The following is a 19430-nucleotide window of genomic DNA, read 5'->3' as shown; positions in this document are numbered from 1 at the left end:
AGCTTGTCTCAGTAAGCAATAAACCAGACGCTCCATCAGTGGGTCCAAAACTTTTTTCCCATACACTCCTTCCCTCCCACCAAAATACTTATCCGCTAGGTTAGAGATTGCCCTGGACCCGGTTCAAGGATGTATTCTGGTGAGATGTGTGTGTTTTGTCTTTTTTTCTTGTCTTTCTCTCAGTCCCTAAACAAACACAAATATTCCAGCTATTTTATGTCTCTCCCGGGTACAGCTGTAACAAAAGAGCAAAACTAAGGAAAGTAAACATGTTGCTGTTGGCGGGGAGGCAGTATCTTCAGACTGACTGGAAGAGCTCCGTGGCCTGGCTCTGGGGAGCAATGGGTGGGAACCAGCATCCCCTTAGTCCGGACCCTGCGACCAGAGGGATTTCATCCCCCTTTTTCCGCTCTGGTTTTAAGGGGTTCAAACAACGGCTTCTTCCCTTGTGAGTGGGCACTGTAATGGTAACTAAATGACATGCGTAATTGAATTTTTGGGCAGGGTTTGATGGTGCTGCTGGCTGTAATTGAAATAGAGGCTGTATGGTTGGGAGAGAGGGGGCCTTCGGGAAGAGGAAGAGGGAGGGGGGACTTGTTTGGGAAACTGTGAAGCACAGTGGGCGGAGCTGGAGATGCGGACCGGTCCTTCTCACAAGGGAGATGTACATTCATGAGTGTGTATGAGTGTGCAATGAATGCGATGTGTGTGTGCACGCGTACAGTTGGAGAGGAGTCGGAGGCGTGTGCGAGGCGTATTGGACGCGTGTTCTGGCGGCCGCCCGTGTTAATATGAAGAAACCTGGGGCAGGTCACTCTACCCCCCCGTGAGAGCGCGAGCGTTCTGCTGCTGCGCTGCTGGCACTTGCCGCCACGTTTCTCGCGGTAAACAACACATTGCTTCACAGTTGGACTGCTACGGCCAAAAACACAAACCCCAGAGGAAGTTTTCTTTTTTTCCTGTTCCTACTTTTGAACAAGAAATACAGAGACACAAAAGCAAGTGAGTTTGTCTAGTATGAGAGTCTGTCATGTGCGGGAGATGACGGGCATCAGTGGTGTTGGCTGATCTTAATAACACACCAGACAGGAGGGAGATGCTGCCCAACATTGGGTTGAAGACTTCGCTTTCAGCAATCTGGTTTGAAATCTCTAGTGTGAACAATAAACTGGACTGACGTTTTTCATTTTACAACCCATCACTGAAATGCTACTTTAATACTCACTGCAGCCTGGTTTGTAATTGAACCCTGGAGGAAGTAGAAATCCTTGTTGTGCTGCAGCGGCCGCTAGAGTTCTCTGATCTGGAGGGAACACGGGAATCATCAGTGGAGGCAACTGACCCTGGACCTGCTGAAGAGATAGAATGAAAACAATTAAGATGTTGGTCACAAACAAAGAGTTTAGCCAAAACATGTCAACTACGAAGAAAATCCTTCAGACCACCCGCAGTTTGATCACTGACCGACAAATGCTAAATTGGACATGAATTGGAATTATCGGTTTCATATTTTCTTGCAGAATGACTTGTAGTTGGCTGATTTACATGTCAGTTAGACTTCATACGTAATGGATGTTTTTTGGCTAGAATAATTAGCAAGGGGAACACCCTTTGTCTGGCTATTTTACTTCTAGAAAGAGTTTAAACACTGTGCTTGTCCAGCAACTGTCACCTGAGGACAAGTGAGGTGTGGACGAGTGGCTCTTGGGATAGTTGTTCCCCTTGATTATTGTCATGTGAAGGAGCTTCCTCACGCTCTGGCAACAGCTGGACTCAATTTCTGCAGAGAACCATGCTCGGCAACTCGCCACACCACTTCACAAGGTTTCCAGGATTAAAAAAGGAGGAAGAAGAAAAAAACACAAGCCAGAAACTTTGGCAAAGGGAGATTCTTGAGACACACAAGCCCAAAGAAGAAGAGAACAGATGGTTCTACTGACGAGAAAAGCACAAAAGCTCCAAAAGTGACAATACTTTGTATATATGAAAGTGACATGCTCCGAGAGCAGAGGAGGCGCTTTATCACAGCAGTCGTGTGCTAAGATGAACAGAGGCTGGTGGTTTTTAAATTCCTACCACAGAGCAATCATCCCTCCATTTTGGTTAACCACAAACGGCAGGCCTCCTGTTCCCAGATCAGGAGGAAGTGGCGTTTTATTGTTGCATTTTGACAGGACCCCCTACGGGCTGGTGCGGCTCTAACTTCCAGTCCTAATTGGACATATGCTCCTCTGGTTCTGCCTGTGTCTCCTCACCGCGAGTTACAGCTCTGTGGCCACAGTAGTGTTTGCTAGCCAATGTGCACGTGTGTGTTGTGTTCTCCGGTGGTTTTAAGCAAGGAGTGTTTTGTGGCAAATTACAAGCACACGCTCTTCTCTTAAATGCACAGACATGTAAGCAAGTGTGTGTGGGTGCATATGGAATTAGAGGCTCGTGGATCTCCTCAAAGCATTCGAACACACCGTCATGCTGTTCTCTATTCAATCAATGTAGCAAATAGCATTACCCACGCAGAGTAGGTGAGGCTGATATTGACATTTTCAGGCCAGTTAATGCAGTTTAATGCATCCAGTTGACATGCATCAGGAATTAGAGAACAACAGGACTAAACTTTAAAGTTGCTACCAAAGGAGATTTAAATTGAAGGACTTGAATGGTTAACATCACCTGTAAAGCATTTCTCACTTTGACTGGGACCAGAAACAAAGAAGCCTTAAGAAAGAATAATCTTAGACAGGAACAAAGTAACTCAACTGTAGGGATTGGCAGATGAGTTGCCGTTAAACTAGTAATAGTTTAGAGAAACACTCAGTTGCACAGGAGGAGAAGGAATCCCTTTTTGTCTAATGTACATGACAACTGTGGAATATTCCAGAAAGCTCCAGCTGCAAGCTCTGTAAAGCTCTTTTAATCAGCCAACAGCTGGCTGTGGAATTCCATACTGACTCCTTGAACTCGGAAGAATTGCTTACTTGAAAAGCAGAGGAATCTGTCCTGTTAATTGGGTCTGAACAGGTTTCACCAATAAATATCAAATGAGAAAAAAATGCTGTCTGTAGACTGGTCCAATAGACTAACTCCATGATAGAAAATAAAAATAAAAAAACATACATAACTATTTATACAAAAAGTACAACTAGAACCTTAAAAAACCTGCCTAAACAGCCTTGAGAAAAATGTATTGCAAAAGAGAAAAAGGGAAAAAACCTGTCAAGGATAAGAAGAGAGTGACTAACTTTCCAACTTTCATGGTTTATATGAAGAGATAGAGAGATAGAGAGTGAAGGAGAGCAAGAAAGAAAAAAAATGCTGAAAGTAACAAACAGAAAGGGAAAAAGTGGAAAGTTGGCACCAAACTGAGTCAGAGCCTCTCGCCAGGCGGCACAGCTTGAACCTAAAGCTTTTTGAACATAATGAAGATGTGCAGATAATTAACATATGCAGTGTGAACAGGTTTGCTGGCACAGAGGAGAGAAAAACTCTAAGGTAGAGCTATTATTAGGGAGTAATTTGCTCTAAGAAGTAAATGAGTGAAACAATAGCTGCCAGCATTGACAATATGGCTCACATCTGAGAATGCGCGCAAAAACGGTGGTTAAGAACGAGTCTCACCGCTAAAATCTGTTTCCAGCCATATGCTCCGGCAATTAAAGGCGGGCCTCAGTGACCTCGCGCTGAAGAGGGGACACAAAGCCATATAACTAATAATTAATTTGCGCCTGGATAGCAGCGTTAGCACACACGCACTGTACTTGCAGACTGGCACTTAATATTAGCCCTGTGGACGTGGGCATAGGCCATTAACTTTTACAGAGAGCTTGCGATGATTGCCAGTCTGGTGCAGGCATCAGTACGAAAGGACTGTCCCTGGTGAGTACAATCGAAATTGCGCACACGCTCAAACAAACACGTGCAGACAATCTGCTTTTGCATACATGGATCTACTTCCTGAGTCTCTTTATTAAGTGTCTCGGCTTATTATATACCTGGTTAAACATTAAAAGCTGAAAAAGGAAGCTGTCAATGTTCTCATGTTCATGAGAGTTTTACTTCATGACAACTGTGGGATGTCATTTTAGGGTAAGTTATCATGGCCCTAATAGAGCACAACAGGTACTGTCGCCAATTCTTTCAGCAGCTTTGGGTCTGTATGTATTTTTACCATTCATGTCCTCCAATGGGATTTCAACCACAATATAAAAGTATTACAATTATTTAAAAACTATAATCATTACTTTGTGTTAAAATGACTGATTGTACTGTATGTAGAAAGTATTTTTTGCAGTAAAGTTACCTGAGCATTTAGGAATGATTACTTGTCTACATCAGAAAGCTTTACAGAAGTTTGCTGCTAAATAGTTTGGTCCCACTTTATATTAGGTGCCCTTAACTATGTACTTACATCAAAAATTAGTACAATGTATTTGTGTTCATATTGTATTTCAAAACACTTTTGCTGCTATTGAGGTGGGATATGGGTAAGGTTAGGGACATGTTTGGTTGTATGGGTAGGTTTAAGAGTGGGTTTAGGTGTAAGGGATGGGTCAGCAGTGAAATTATAAATGCAGTTAGAGAAAAAATGTAAAGATGTATTTAGATGCAGGTATTTTTAAACATAAGTACAGTGTAAAAACGTATGTATGCAATAAATGCACTGTATTAAATTATTAATTTAAATGTAAGTTCATAGTAGTTAAGACCACCTAATATAAAGTGGGACCAATTCTTTTCACAGTTCTCCACAGTAAAAACTATTCATCTTAATGTTGGATTCAAAGCAATTTTCTCAGCTCTTTTCTCAGTTTGTTTTTATATATAACCTTTAAAAGTCAGATATTCTATGGAGAAAAAACACAGTTGGAACCTTATCAAAATCTAGACTATTAAAGAGTTGCATTGAGGTCACATGACTGATGCTTGATCTCCCTTTTCCATGCCTGATCGCGGCTTCCAGACAAATGTGGCATTTTCGAACCCCACCAAAACAACCACCCTGCTCTTTCCAATTGCAAACGCATGTCCATTTTCTCACTCATGCCCTTCTTTCTTTTTTTCCAAGTATGCCTCTCATTTTTTTTTTCCAGCAAACGGTCCTTTTCCGTGAGCCAAGGGCACCTTTGGCTGATTAGCGGCTAATGAAATTGAGTGGCGAGCCTGTGTCTGCACAGCCAGCCTTTTATTAGGCCCCCATTAGGTGTGAGTGCAGGAGGTGCGTCAGCCGCCCGCTGTAGGTGGGCATAACGCAGCGCCCATCTGGTCCTCTGCCTGTGTGTCCTTCCTCAAATAGCTCCCATTAACTGCCAACCACCGGGCTGAGAGAAGCCTTCCCCACACACTCAAACACACCAAGACATGCATACACGGGCACACACCAGGCTGTTATATGCTGCTCAGGGCCAGTCGCTTAGGTAACACACAGTTGTTCTGCACTTTGTATCTGCTAATTTCCCTCCTCTTCGGCTTCCTTGTTGAACATATAGCACTTTGGAGAATTTTTTGTGCATCCTTCTTTTAAGATTGAATTTCCCTCATCATTCTCTCTCTCACTCAATGTCTTGTTGATCCTGTGGTCCGAATCTTTACTTACAAATATGAGTTGAATGAGTATGTTAGACATGTCTGTCTAGCACACTCTCCACCTTGCTGTTTTCTTTCCAGGGAAACTGAACATACCCACAGTCAGAACATGCACACAGACACACAAATATTCCTTATTTTCTGTCCAAAAGTCAATCTTTTAAGGTCAACTTAGAGACACCACAAAGAAATAGGTTGAACGTGCAATTTTGTTATTTAAATATGCTGATAAGTTGATTATCCTGAAAACTGTACATAATAAGGTAATACAATGTTTATAGTAAATAAATGATAATGCTAATTGTGCAGAAATTACATACTTCATCTTTAGAAACTCTTAAATGCAGCCTGAAATATTCTTAATAAAATAAAGTGAGTGCACATGTCAATTGGGATCATGTAATGAGAGACTCCTCCAGCGTCATATCCGCAGTGCTGCACAAAGCCCAGCTCACACAACCAGTGCGGCCACTTCATGCAGGAAAAACACCAATTACATTCATTTAGGTGTAATGAGACAAATTAAACAATTACACAGCCAATTGGGTTAGCCGCTCCTGTGCACAGGACCTGGTCTAACTCTGATGCGCTAACACTCCTGTTGTCTTTTTTTCTCTTCAACCTTCTTTTTTAACTCTCATTCCTTGGGAAAATGGATTTACAATCTCAAGGAGGCACTGACGCTCAGCAAATGAGTCTGATTGAGTTAGGAAGCGATCATGCTGTGTTTGACATGTATAAGCTACTGCCATGGAAGCTCTTTATTAGGTTAGTTTTCCCGAAATGTAGGTTGACTCTAATATGTGTTTTATAAGCAGCCACCAGTTTCTGTCGACACCGTGTCTGAAGACTTAAACTATTTAGTTAGCAAAAATATGCGACAACAGTGCTCGTTTCTATAGCCGCGGCTAATGCCGTCCTGCTAAATGGCTGACGTTCGACGTCAAATTAGCCAGCGTAAACAGCTCCTCATGGGAGGTCTGGCTACTTGTGTTGACTGCCACATTGACAGCTGAGGAGCCTCACCTCAGCCCCTACGCTGAGTAGCAGAAATTTTCTAACACCAGCGCGATACCCTGCAGAGTCGGAGGAGGTGTGCTGAAAGGAGGCTGCTAATGAGAGAAAAGCGAACAGACAGCGGGAAAGTGTTACAGTACAGCGGCGCTCAGGAGGTGGCTGTACCAGTGGGTAGCTCCCAGCCACAGCGCCCACAGGTCTTTCTCGACATTACGCCTCTCGTTAAGCATGGAAATGCATTATATCCTGCATTTCATGCATGTGTGCCTCAAGCTTCTCGGCAGGTGTATTCTTTCATCTAAGAGCCTGTGTTCCTGGTTGGATAACCGTCAGGGGTCCTGCGAGGGACTCGTGAGGGGTCCTGAGCGGAGACACAGCTTTAATAAGAATGAAAGAGTGTGTATGCACGTTACCCCCAAGAGCCAAAAGAAGTGGGCCCACACTGAGAGAGATATATGTGTTAACTGTGTGTGTATTTCAGGAGAGAAGTAACTCTTCAAGGAGTTTTAAATGTGCTACTGGCCCTACAATTCACAGTCAACATGAAATAGCACTATCTATTTGACTTCTTCAATGTGACCCAGTAAAACAGATTATTTGATGAGGACAAGGGTTGGACTGCAGAAAAAAAGAAAAAAAAGCCAAAAGAAAAATGTTGTTTTGAATTACATGTACTGAAGTACTGTTAAAAATAAGACCAGGAACATTTATTAAAAGGTAAATAGGGTCACTTTTTATTTCATGTTGACTTTAAAGCTTATTTTCCTTCTTTTGGCAGTGGAATCTGGCTTTTGACCTCAGTTACATCTTGTATTAAACTCTAAACATACTCTAAAAGTTCAGGACTGCTATATTTGTCTCTGACACAAGTGTTTGCTCACAGTATGTTAGCGGCCTGTGTGTTACACACAAGTCAAATGTGTTTTTTTAAGGAGGTGATTTAGGGCTAATATATGATTGGTCCATAAGAAGGGGCTCCTCCTCTCGCCCCCCTTCACCGCCTCCGTGTTGACTGTGAGAAACTATTGTTCCACTGGGCTGAATGGAGAAGTGCTTGTTTGGGAAAAGGTTGCAAAGTCATGGGAAAAAGAAGCTTTGTTTCTGTGAGCGACGAGCGGGGCTGGAGAAACCCAAGCGGACGTGTTTTGGGGACTGACGCACACACAGCTGCTACTGACACACATATAGATATGAGCTGATGTGGATTTTGAAATAGACACAGATAAGTCTCACATACACATGTTCAGGCTAAGCTGTGTAGTATGAACATGCACACACAAACGAAAACAGCTGCAACACACACACACACAAACACACACAGTCAGGCGCTAAATGAGAATGGCATGGGTCCAACGGACAGGAGTGATCTGTGTGTGACTGTGTGTGTGTGTGTGTGAATAGTCTCAGTGTGATGTGGCTTCCTGGCCAAAACTGCCGGAGACCCTCTCAAGGCTAAGTCTCATTTTATCAACCAAATTAGACTCATCTCATCTCCTCTTGCACACAAAGCCTTTATTCGCTTCACACCTGCACACACAAAGCAGGCCAGTGTCTCTCTGCCCCATGTATAAATCAGCTGGGACAAACCCATAAAAAAAGTGTCTGTTTTTAGTTATCTAAAAGCTCCTTTACCAGCCATTAGGGCATTCCCTACACATTCCCTACCTTTTTTTTAAAGATTCATTTAAATCATAGTTAGCATGATTGCCATGGGTAAATACACACTATTTTAAAAAAACGTATTAAGCTGCTTGTCTATAGGAAGTAATCTTTTTAGGCTGCACATGAACCAAAATGGAATCTCATAAGTTTTTTAAAATGTGATTTGCTCTTCAAAGGGAAGGTCAATTCAAGTATTATACTCAATGCTATACTCCATGTAAAGCTATTTTAAACAGTTAAATTATTTTAGAATTATAATAAAGGTAGCTATGACCTTTGAAATGCCATTTAGAATATTCACTTTTAGAAAATTGTATGAATTTATATAAATTAGTTCAAAATCACATCTATGATATTCCAAGTGCATTGAAGAACTGTTTCCTAAAACCATGTACAAATGGGTAGGGGGTGGGGTAGGCTATTCTTAATTAGACTTTTTTATTATTATTATTTATACTTTTTGCTTAAGATGTGTTTATATTTTAATCAAAGTTTCTTGAATCTGCCATTTATCTTTTTCTACTGAGGTTATCATAATACGGATTGCCTTAAAATTAGAAGTATAGTATTCCATTGTAATGTTGCTTTGTCTTTGTTTCTGTTGCTATATTTTGACAGTTCTACAAAAGGACTACGGATGTGGACTCTGGATACCAGCGCTGATCTGGTTAATGATTGGTTTAGGGGGGCTGATTGCTGATTGGTGGACAACAACGTTTGATGAAACCCCACGGTCACTGTGACTAATCACTCACATTGTGACATCTCACAAACATGCCTCTTCAAAAGCATAAAGGCAAAACATGTATACAATCTACAAGTGGACATGCACATCTATATGAAGACTCACCTGGATCTGTTGCTGCAGGAGGTTGATTTTGTGTTGTTGCTGCAGAAGTTGCTGCTGTTGTCGTGCAATCTGTGGACAGAACATGTCAAACTGTCAGATATGTCAAACTGTTTTTTCAAGAAGAGAGGAGATTATTTGTGCAGATGGGGTCACATGCTTGTATGGTGACGGTAAACTGTGTGTTTGAAGCTCTTGGGTGTGCTTTTGTATTTCATACATATTTACCAAGGAGTGGCACCCAGTCCTGGAGCGTTGTGTGTGTGTGTGTGTGTGTGTACAGGGGTGTGTTAGTATATGTGTTAATACTGATCTGTTTTCTTTTGTAAAACTGAGCTCCCCAGAAGCAACTATACACACAACAAAGCTAAAGCACACTCTTCTGTATGCAAACACCTTTAGACTCCTGCATGCATGCTGGAGGGGACCTGAATGTTACACACACACACACACACACACTTATAGGGGGATGGAGAGAACAGAAGGTTTCTTTGTGAATGTGGTTCAAAGTGGAGAACGTTCGTATGTTACACACCCATACCTCTCCTTCACTCATACTGATAACACTCACTGTTCTGTGTTCTGCTCTATTTAAATGTTCATCACAATACCACTGTGTCCTAATCAGACATGATAAGAAGGAATGGGTCACACCGGTTGATTAATTTACTGGTCATACAACTGCAAACTATATTATTAGTGAGGCTGGCTAGTTTATGGTTTGCTAATTTGGTTTTGTTTGAATATTTTAGCAGGGGTGCTCTAATTAACATGATGACAGTGTCGGAAAAGCCCTGTCAGAAAAGTTTTGTCTTTAAATGTATCCCCTTTAAAGTAACATCAGCCATCAAAAAGCAGTACAACGTTTAAAAAAAAAACAGTTTATGAAAAAAAAAAAAATACGAATTGTAAATTCCCCCTTTTAGAAACAAGTGCTATCAGGGTCGAGAGAACCCAGAACAAGTCTAATATACAGGGCTTCCTTAACCCATTCAGAATAGTACATTTTGTTTCAAATATCAGATTGATTATTTTCTGTTCTTTCTAACAGTAAAATGCTTTGCAAAGTGACTAAATTACAGCCTATCAGAATACATTTATTGATTAATACACAGCTAAGTGGAGAAGGCTTTTTGCCCGATGAGATTTCACTGCGTGTAACACCAAGCGTGTCGCATTGTACCTGGTTAGAACTTACAGGTTTATTTAATATCTAGATTTGTGTGTAAACTTCATTTGTTATAAAAAAAACGTTCTTCATATATCAACATTATATTAGCCTATCCTGCCCTCCAGATACCTTTATTGGCTTCAGCAATTGAAAAAAAAACCACTAGTTAGGATCAGATGTGAAATAACTGACGAAATGTGCATAACTAAAGATAAAGAAACACAGGGCACATGCACGGCAAAACACGGTGATTAAGTGCTGACCTGGTCCTGTTGCTGTTTCGCTAACTCCATTTGCTGGCGCTGTTTTTCGATCTGCGAAGCGGCCAGTTTCTTCTGCTCCTCATGGGCGGCAAGTAGCTGCTCTCTGAGACTGCTGAGCTGTGTGATCATCCCCATCAGCTGGCGCTCTTTCTCCGCCAGGCTGTCCGGGGTGCCTGCAGGGGTTAAAGGGCACAGGCCAAAGGTCAAAGAACTAGTCAAGGAAGCCTTGTACCCAGATGTGCTCCTCCTGAGATGTGCTATCGCCCTGGTGTTTACCTTGCCGTCGCTACACATTTAGCATGAGCTGACCTCTGACCTGGGCTGAAGCTGAGAACGCTCTGACATACGAGCAACCTCCAAGCAGACGGCAGGAGGGGAAGACTAAATCACTCGACAGGATGTCGTTGCACTGCGGTATTACCCCAGACTACCACCAATCAAACAATGTGTGTGTTTGTGTGTGTGCTAAACCCCTAAAGCGTTCAAATGTCCAAATGAGCACATGTCTGTTAATGAGTTCATGTGTGTGCAATTGTGCTTCTGAGGTCATATATCTGTGTTAAAACACGCACACACAGACACACGTCTGCGCAGCCCCACAATCCCCCATTGTTCTTGGTCTCTACCTTCTGAGGGGCCACATTCCTCACCAGGGAAAAACAGATGATGAAGAAAGCAAGAGAAAGAAGGGAGTCTTAGCAGCTGACCTGACCCTTTGGCCTGGCAGGAAGGTGAAAGTAGGTTCCATTTGTAACCCCTTCACAAACACACACACACACACACACAACAATGCACAATAAAGGCAACTGTCAAAGGCGGCCAGTTGAAAAAATAAACCTGCAGCTCCCCTTAACAGCTCCCAGACTGAGCTTTCACAAGAGGGTGTGTATCTCAGCCGGCCCGGGACAAGAGAGGGCCTTGTGTGAAAAGTGACGAGTCTTCCAGAGAAAAGAGGGATCAAAGCTATCTTTCTTTCCCGCTTTCTTTCCGAGACCCTATTGCTCATACATGGGATGGGTTAGAATGGATATTTTTCTTTACTTTTTTTTTTGTATATTTAAATTTAAGTATTTTTAATATTCAAATGTTAAATATTTATTTAAATCTTATAAACGTAATTTATATTTAATATCAATTATGCAACTAATAATGTATTGTTTGACACTGCATTCATGGAGATAAACTATAATTTCCAGCTACTATTGCAAATAAAACCTAATAAATATACGTATATATCTTTGTAAATAAACCGTAATATTAAACAACAAATATACATTTATGATCTAAAAATTAAATAACTAATTTCTTGTTTCCCATCTGGGTCAGCAGAAAAAAAAAAAAAACTTTATTGTTTTTGTGCCTGGTTAGAACACGTCATATAGAAAAATGTCAAATTGTTTAAAAATGTGTCTTGAGATCCCTGCACTCTGTCCAGCTGTTTTTGACCCCAAAACAACCCCCGCCCCCTCATTTCCAGTGAATGTATCTGATCATTGCTGGTCAACCACCATTATTACACAGGGTTTACCAACTAGTCATTCAGACTACTTACCAACTAGTTTATTATTGAAGCGTTTGTAACTTTGCACATCCCAAGCGCAGTCAGTGAGATTCACTCATTAAAATGTGAATGGACCTCTGACACAATATACTCTAGATGCCCATAGTCTAGAGTTGACAGAAGGTGTTGATACACACACATAAGAAAACACACCAGCCTCATCAATCACAACCGAAGGCTTTTTACCTCGCCTACTGAAAGTTCAGCTTTGGATCAATAAGTGGTTTCCTCTCTCTCTAAACATCCTAAGGCTGCCTTTACTGCCTTGCTTCATGTCACAAACCACAGTAATTAACCAATTTGTAACAATGTAATACCTGTCAAGCAGCTCTCACTGCTAATTAATGACTGGGCTTAAAAGATAAATCCATAAAGCAGCACAGTGCTGTCTTACATGACGGAGAGAAGGAGAGAAAGAGCTTAGCCCGAGGCTCTTATTGTCCATTACCACTTTTCTTTCAATCTTCTCTTTGCTCATTCTGTTTCTTTTGCCATGTAATCATCTCCTATGTGGTTTACACAGGCTGTTCTTTACTGTACAATATATTTAGTCGACTTCATAAAGTACAATGCATCTGTTCAATCAAATGCATAGATCTGGTTCTGAACGCTGATCAATAATGTACTTCAGTTGTGCAAAAATAAATTATATATTTCTGTATCACCATGTCACTATGCAGCACCCATCCACCCATAAAGGTTCCGTATTGGCATCTATGGTGTGACATGGAATCTTTCTACTGGACAAAGGTTTCTTTACAGTGGAAAATAATTTAAAAAAAATTGTTTTCTTTAAAATGTAAAATCTTTTAAGAACTGTTTAATGAAAGGTTCTTTGGGGAACCCAAAATCAACTTCAACCTTGGTTTAATTTCATCGAAAATACCTGCTAGTGGCAAAATAGCTTGTAACGAATTTGCTAGGAGCAATATAAGCAGTTTTGCTAACTTTCAACATTTCGACAAAACACCCTCTCGCCAAAAACCCATTCCCAAAGGCGTCTCAGCAAAGCTGACAGTGAACATACAAAACGATTCAATATTTCTGATTGGTTGAACATATGTCAATCATCCCTCTGACTTCTTGTTTGCTATCTTTACATTTTATGTGTAACATTAAAACACCTAATTTAAAAGGACCTATATATTTGTGTGTCCGTTTCTGATCTTAAAGGGTATCCACACACAGAGAGGGGACAGTGGCGAGGGCCCTTTCCTACCGCTAGTCATCGGTGGTCGTGGCAGGGATGCTCTCTTACTAAAATGTCAACACGGTAGGGTTACCGCACCGACAGCTTGATCAATGGCGCTCCCTTTTCTGCTCCAGGAGTGAGAACAAGCTTCATTTGATTAAATATTTCTGAGCCGCTTAATGAAGTACATTTACTCCCAAGTTAGCCTCGCGAACACGCCGCTAGCGTGAGGAAGGTGTATGGAGGCTTGTTAAAGTGACAGTGGAGTGTGTTCTCGCTACGGCTGAGTGACCTAACAGGATGTATCATTAACCGTGCTAACATGAGCGAGGCTGTTGCTTAGCAAGTCATCCTGGCAGATCATTAACCGGGGCCGGCGAAGAGGCTAGCGCTAGGTGGATTAGCATACCTGAGCTCTCGGAGCGCTTGAAGATGTCTAAGGTGACATTCGATACGTACAATTATAGCGGTGATTGGAAACGCAAATACTTTGGTTTTGTACCACTAAAAAAAGCCACAAGGGATATATCACCCCTCAAACACAACATGCATACATTCTGAGGTCACATGAAGACACAGAGTCTTTCGTATTACCTTTGATCTCTCCAAAGTTGCCAGAACCCATGGCCAATATCTTGTCCTTCCAGTCCTTAGACAACAGCCTCTCAATACTGGGGGCCTCTGGAGGGGAGACAGAGAGAGAGAGAGAGAGAGAAAGAAAGAATTACCACAGGCAGGCAACATCACAATATAGCTCATTTAAAGTCCATTTGCTGTAATAAAGGCCTGTCTCTCTAATGGCACCAACAGGAGGAAGAGAGGATGGAGAGAGAGAGAAGGAGAGAGAAAGAGTTGAGCGGCTTCCTCACCTGCTGTTAGCCAATCATTAGCCCTATGCTTCAGCTAACACAAAGAGGCTCTTAATGCACTGGGTACAATGGACACATTATCGAGGCTGTGTGTTTTGTTTTTCTAATACACCCCGTAGACCCGCTAACCCCTCCACCCCACACGCTAATTACTAACCTGCCAAGGACGGACGTCTCAAACAAGAGAGAGAGAGAGGAAAATTACAACAACTCTCAACACCACCCTCAGTATTCCTCTCTAACACACACACACACACACACACACACCAGCATCACCATCACAACAATTAACTGCGATATGAAACAAAAATGAGAGGAAGAGGGGGACACAAAGAGTGAAAGAGGTGTGTATTTGTGGTAAATGACAGCGGTCAGTATTTTAGCAGGCTGAGAAATGACACACATACAACTTTAAATTCAGTTGTGATTTCCTTTTCCTTTATGTTTCATTTTTATACTTTTTGTCATTCTACATCCTGTTACTCAAATAGTACAGCATAGCACTTGCAATGGCAAGGTCATGGGTTCGATTCATTTTAGTTTAGGTGATAAAGGTGTTGAAAAACATCTCTAAAAATCATTAAACCCTTTGGAATATTAAAATTGACATCTCAAAATGCAAAAAATACATACAAAAAAACTTTACATTCAATTACAATTTTATTTTATTTTTGTTTCTTATTCTTCTATCCTGTAGCTTAAATAGTAAAGAATGATGCTTGCAACAGCAATGTCAGTTGTACAGTATATATCTTCAGACTGTATGTTGAAAACATCTTTCTCTCATTTACCTTATGTATTCGGGCATATTTAAATCTTAATCACTAAACACTTCCGAATATGGGAATTCGCATTTTTAAAAGCAAAAACTTTAAATACACAGATGCATGGACTCTACATTCAGTTATGATTTCCTTTTCTTTTCCATTTCCCATCTTCATTGTTTTGTTTTTTCATTCTGTACCTCTAATAGTAAAGCATGTTGTCTGCAATTTGGTCAAAGGTTTGATACCATATGATTTTATGTGATAAATCGTGTCTTTAAAAACATCTCGTCTGAATCTTAATCACTAAAGCCTTCAGAATATGAAAATGCACATCTTCAAAAGCAAACACACACACACACTTAAACACTTCTCCACCAAAGTAAAAACACCAGGTGGCACCATTACCAATTCTGCTGGAGTTAAAACACTGAGCACTAACCTGTGTCTTTGCGACTGATAGACTGCACAGGCCCCAGGTGGGCGGCACACACTTACACTCAAAGACTTGCCAAATAGAAGAAGACTTGCCAAATATTTAATGTCTGATTAGTGGTCAGACTTCCTCAGTGGCATGTCTGCAATTTAAAGTTTAGCGCATTCTTGTCACTTGAGTATTTCTGAACATCCTCTTCGTTCCTGGTCTCGCCTTTGGACTTCAAAGTTTGGCAGTTTCAGGCCTGTAAAAGACACAGCCTTTGGTTTATGGACACACTCCCTCGCCGTTCAGCCAATCACCTTCACTGCTGCTGTTTCTACTGACAGCTGTCTCACTGTCACCCCAACAGGTGTTATTAGCCCTCGGCTCGCTCTCTCGCTCTCTTTCCTCTATTCTGGCATCTGTGCGTAACAATGACAGAGGCTTTTAAGCCCGAGAGCTTTGACAAACGAAAGGTTTCAACAAATGGCCACTCTGTCTATCCCCCCTGCCTGCTCTCTCTCTCTTTCTGTCTCAGTATGTCACTTTCTCCCTCTCTCTCTTACCACAGCACTGTAATGGTTATTATTTTTATTTATTAACATGGCCGCTATTGTCCCTGCTGACAGCTCCTTCACTTTAACTATTAATAAAAATAGAAAGCCCTCTTTTATGTGACAGCCCGCAGCGGGGATCTGCGCAATCGTTTACTGCAAAATGGACAGAGGAGGAAGCAGATATGCTGATGTATCTGTCTTTCATGGCAGCTCCCCTGTCTTGATCTCGTTCTTCGTACTCTATTATGGTTTGGGAAGAAAAGGACTGTTGCGGTGCCCTTTGATAGAAGCACCTCTCACTTCAGCCTGTGATGTTGCTTTTAGTTTTTTCAATATGAAATATGACGCTTCAACATATACTGGAATTATAAAATGCTAGAACCTGCTACTTTATAGCACGTCAGTATACTGATAATAAAGACTTGTATTTGAATGTAGTGTACTGAAAATCACAAATAAGATCTATTTTAATATGTCAGTTGTTTCTTATAGATAGCAATGAAATGGAATGGATTGATGCTTTGAATTAACTGAAAATTTATATATATATAAAAAAAAAACTCCATTAATCTCACAAATGTCTCCTTTAAAGTTTCAGAAGTGTCACATTATGCTCAGAATGCCAGAGAGAGAGGAAGAAAGGACTAAAAGAGGGCAGAAACTTTGGGAGTGCTTCCAGTAGTATATTCCCAATACAGCAGCACAGCTTGTATGCATTAGTGTAAAGGGGTCTTGTTTGTGGTAGCTGGGCGGGACCCTGCGTATGCGCCCTTACGAGGTGGGGAGCACATTTTTGGTGGGACCAGTACTGCCTGAGGGGTACAACGGAAAGAGAACATTGACTGACTCTTGGAAAAACTCACAGCATGGGTGTGTATGAGATCAGGAGTGCCAAGATGTATTTAAATTAGGCATAACATGATTGAATGAGAATGTTTCCTTGTAATGCCTGAAATCTAAAATATTGTTCCTAAGCAGCTTTAAAAAAACAACAACAAATAGTGAGCAGGATATAGATGACAGCGGTTAGAAAAAAAATGCTAATAAAATATGAATAATAGCATTTATTAATTATTTGTAATTTTTATAAGAAAGCAGTGATTAATATTTAAAACATAAAATATTTTTTAAATAAAACAATGGTTTTCATTGTCCCTGGACCCAATTTTGGAAACCCCTGGCCCAGTCAGCCATCCTGATCCATCCAACCATCCTCATAGTCATATGTCTCTGGTTGTGTCTACAACAGGATGTTCGGCAGACACATGACAAACAAGCACGTAAGTCACACACACCCATCTGTACACTGAATATGAGATCACAAACTCACCAACCACCACACCAGCCATGCCAGCATGGGAGAGGAGAAGTTAATCTGACAATAATAGGTGAATTATGGGGCATTATTAAAGTTCATTGGCTCCAGGGGACTCCAGCAGCTGGGCAGAACCATGGCCAAGATGTCCGGCCACCTGGCCTAAAAGTGTGGAAGAACCGCTCAGGATGTGCCACCACTGAGCGCACTTTCATTCTTCACACACCATGGTCCAACTTAGGGCGGCCCGGGCTCTGTACTTCACAAACAGTTTCATCACTCACTCACTGTTTCTCTATGCCTTGCCGTTGTGATGCTATTTTTTGCCCCAAAACGCTCTGACTCAGCGCGGCCAACTCCATTTTTCCAATTATCTCATATTTGCAAAGCCAATGAGATGTTTTGTTCGGAAAAGAAAGAGGGGGTGGGGGGGTTGGTTTTGGAGGAGTAGAGGAAAGTGGGGAGATGGAGGGGGAATGAGACAAGGAGAGCCAGGCCCACGGTGGACAACAAAAGGGCCAGTGTCCCAGCGCCAGCTTCACGCGGGTGGGGAGGGCTCACAGGAAAGGCCCTGGCTCGGGCCTGGCCCAGCACGCAGCGCCAGAACAGGCTCCACATTGACTGCTCTTGGCAGAAAGCAACACGCTGCTGCAGCTCCCAGTCGCCACAGAGGTCAGGATTGAATAACCAATTATACAAGCACCCAGCTAGTTTATCTAAGGTTGGACAGAAAGGATCGTCACACACTTTGAGTTCAGCACCATATACATGTCCAACACGAGAGACGCACACACAGGAGTCCAGCTGCGCTGAGATCTTTCAGAGGAGTGAATACAAACACCCACAGATGGGTTTCAGTCATGAAACTAGTAATTAATTACTGCCTTTGTGGCTAAAACACTGTAATCAATTAATGCAGTGCAGATCAGTAGTCATTTAGAGTGTCATGCTTAAAAAAAAAAAAGTCATGAGATTTTAAAAAGTGAATGGCAGAAGTTTGATTCAGAAACAAACATGCTCGGCAGACTCTGGTCCTGAATTCCCCTGTCAAATGAAAAAATGATTATAATCACCCTTGATGATCAATTTATTTACGGCTGTTATTTGCCCAGAGACCGTGTTGAAAATTCTTTCTAAAGCACGTTCAAACATCGGCTGTCGCTCGTGTTTTCTCCCGGCGCAGCAGACACTGAGAGACTGTGAGTTTAGAAATGCACTGGGGAAGAAGAAGAAGAAAGAAAAAAAAACATCGGACCAAATCTCTCATCAAAAGCCGCCATTCAAGCTAAAAGTCCCAATTATGTGTGCTGATGGAGGAAAAGGCAACGCTTAGCAACACTCTGTACAAACATTCTCACACACACACACACACACAGAGAATGTCTTCTTTCTTCTTTTTGCTCAAAAAACATTCCTGTCTCAGAGAGGTGACACAAACAGAAAGAAAAAAAGAGAAACATGGAGGGACAGAGCACGATGGAGTGAGATAAGGTGAGGTTTTGTGAAAAGTCAGAACGTGGTAAGCATGTGGAGTCAGCGGAAAGAGCAAAGCTGAAGCTAAAGGTCAGGATGTTAAACACCCTTTACAATCAAAGCAGTCACCAGGGCAACAGGGACAATTTTCTTTATATATATATATATATATATATATATATATATATATATATATATATATATATATATATATATATATATATATAAAGAAAGACACCTTGGTTGGAAAAATACCCTGTTTGTTCTCCACATGTACTGTGTGTGTGTGTTTTTTTTTTTTGGGGGGGGGGGGGGGGTCAGTAAAAAAAAAGATTTTGACATCGAACTATGTAGTTAGTCCTCGTTTGAATTGGTCACAGTCAAAACATCAGAGCTAATATTGTAAATTGTTTGCAGAACCATTTGTACAGTACATAAACTGAATGAGCGTAAAAATAGTTTTATGAACAATCTACTGAAATTTGTCATTGAATGTTTTATTGAATTTGATAGAATGTTTGTGGAAAGCCTGAGTGAGAAATACATTTACAGTATGTTCCGCAGTGTGATACGAACGAAGTCCCACGAGTGCCGCAAAGTGTGCTCTTCAGCTCTAGTCCTCACTTAGACGACGATAAATCAATTTCCCGTAAATTAATAGAAAAGAATTCCCAACTAAAGTTGCAGGGTGAGATTCACAAATTGAAAAAGTCGTTTATCTCTGACGGAATTGTGCCCTTCACA

The 19430-nt window shown here is 41.4% G+C and overlaps 1 protein-coding gene and 1 long non-coding RNA gene across 7 annotated transcripts in view; one reads left to right on the top strand and one right to left on the bottom strand.

The window, feature by feature from the left end:
- LOC113063385 (uncharacterized) overlaps positions 1-9100 on the top strand; it is a 40598-nt gene extending 31498 nt beyond the window's left edge. Inside the window, exon 3 of the long non-coding RNA XR_003278682.1 lies at positions 8875-9100. This is a non-coding gene — a long non-coding RNA (uncharacterized LOC113063385). The remainder of the gene's footprint in view (positions 1-8874) is intronic.
- LOC113063359 (transcription factor SOX-5-like) overlaps positions 1-19430 on the bottom strand; it is a 115151-nt gene that overhangs the window by 21683 nt on the left and 74038 nt on the right. For 3 of the 6 annotated variants that reach the window (XM_026233681.1, XM_026233699.1, XM_026233709.1), the window contains 4 exons: positions 13885-13971; positions 10538-10710; positions 9107-9175; positions 1226-1352 (listed from right to left, as the gene is read on the bottom strand). In XM_026233681.1, coding sequence (XP_026089466.1) covers positions 1226-1352; positions 9107-9175; positions 10538-10710; positions 13885-13971 — 456 coding nt within the window. Of the gene's footprint in view, positions 1-1225; positions 1353-9106; positions 9176-10537; positions 10711-13884; positions 13972-15365; positions 15991-19430 lie in introns of those variants that run through there. The other 3 variants (XM_026233691.1, XM_026233725.1, XM_026233716.1) reach the window with 2 other exon arrangements.

Source organism: Carassius auratus, chromosome 4, assembly GCF_003368295.1.
Source record: "Carassius auratus strain Wakin chromosome 4, ASM336829v1, whole genome shotgun sequence".
Classification (NCBI taxonomy): domain Eukaryota; kingdom Metazoa; phylum Chordata; class Actinopteri; order Cypriniformes; family Cyprinidae; genus Carassius; species Carassius auratus.
The sequence above is the reverse complement of the archived record's forward strand: the minus strand, read 5'-3'. Positions and strand labels throughout refer to the sequence as shown.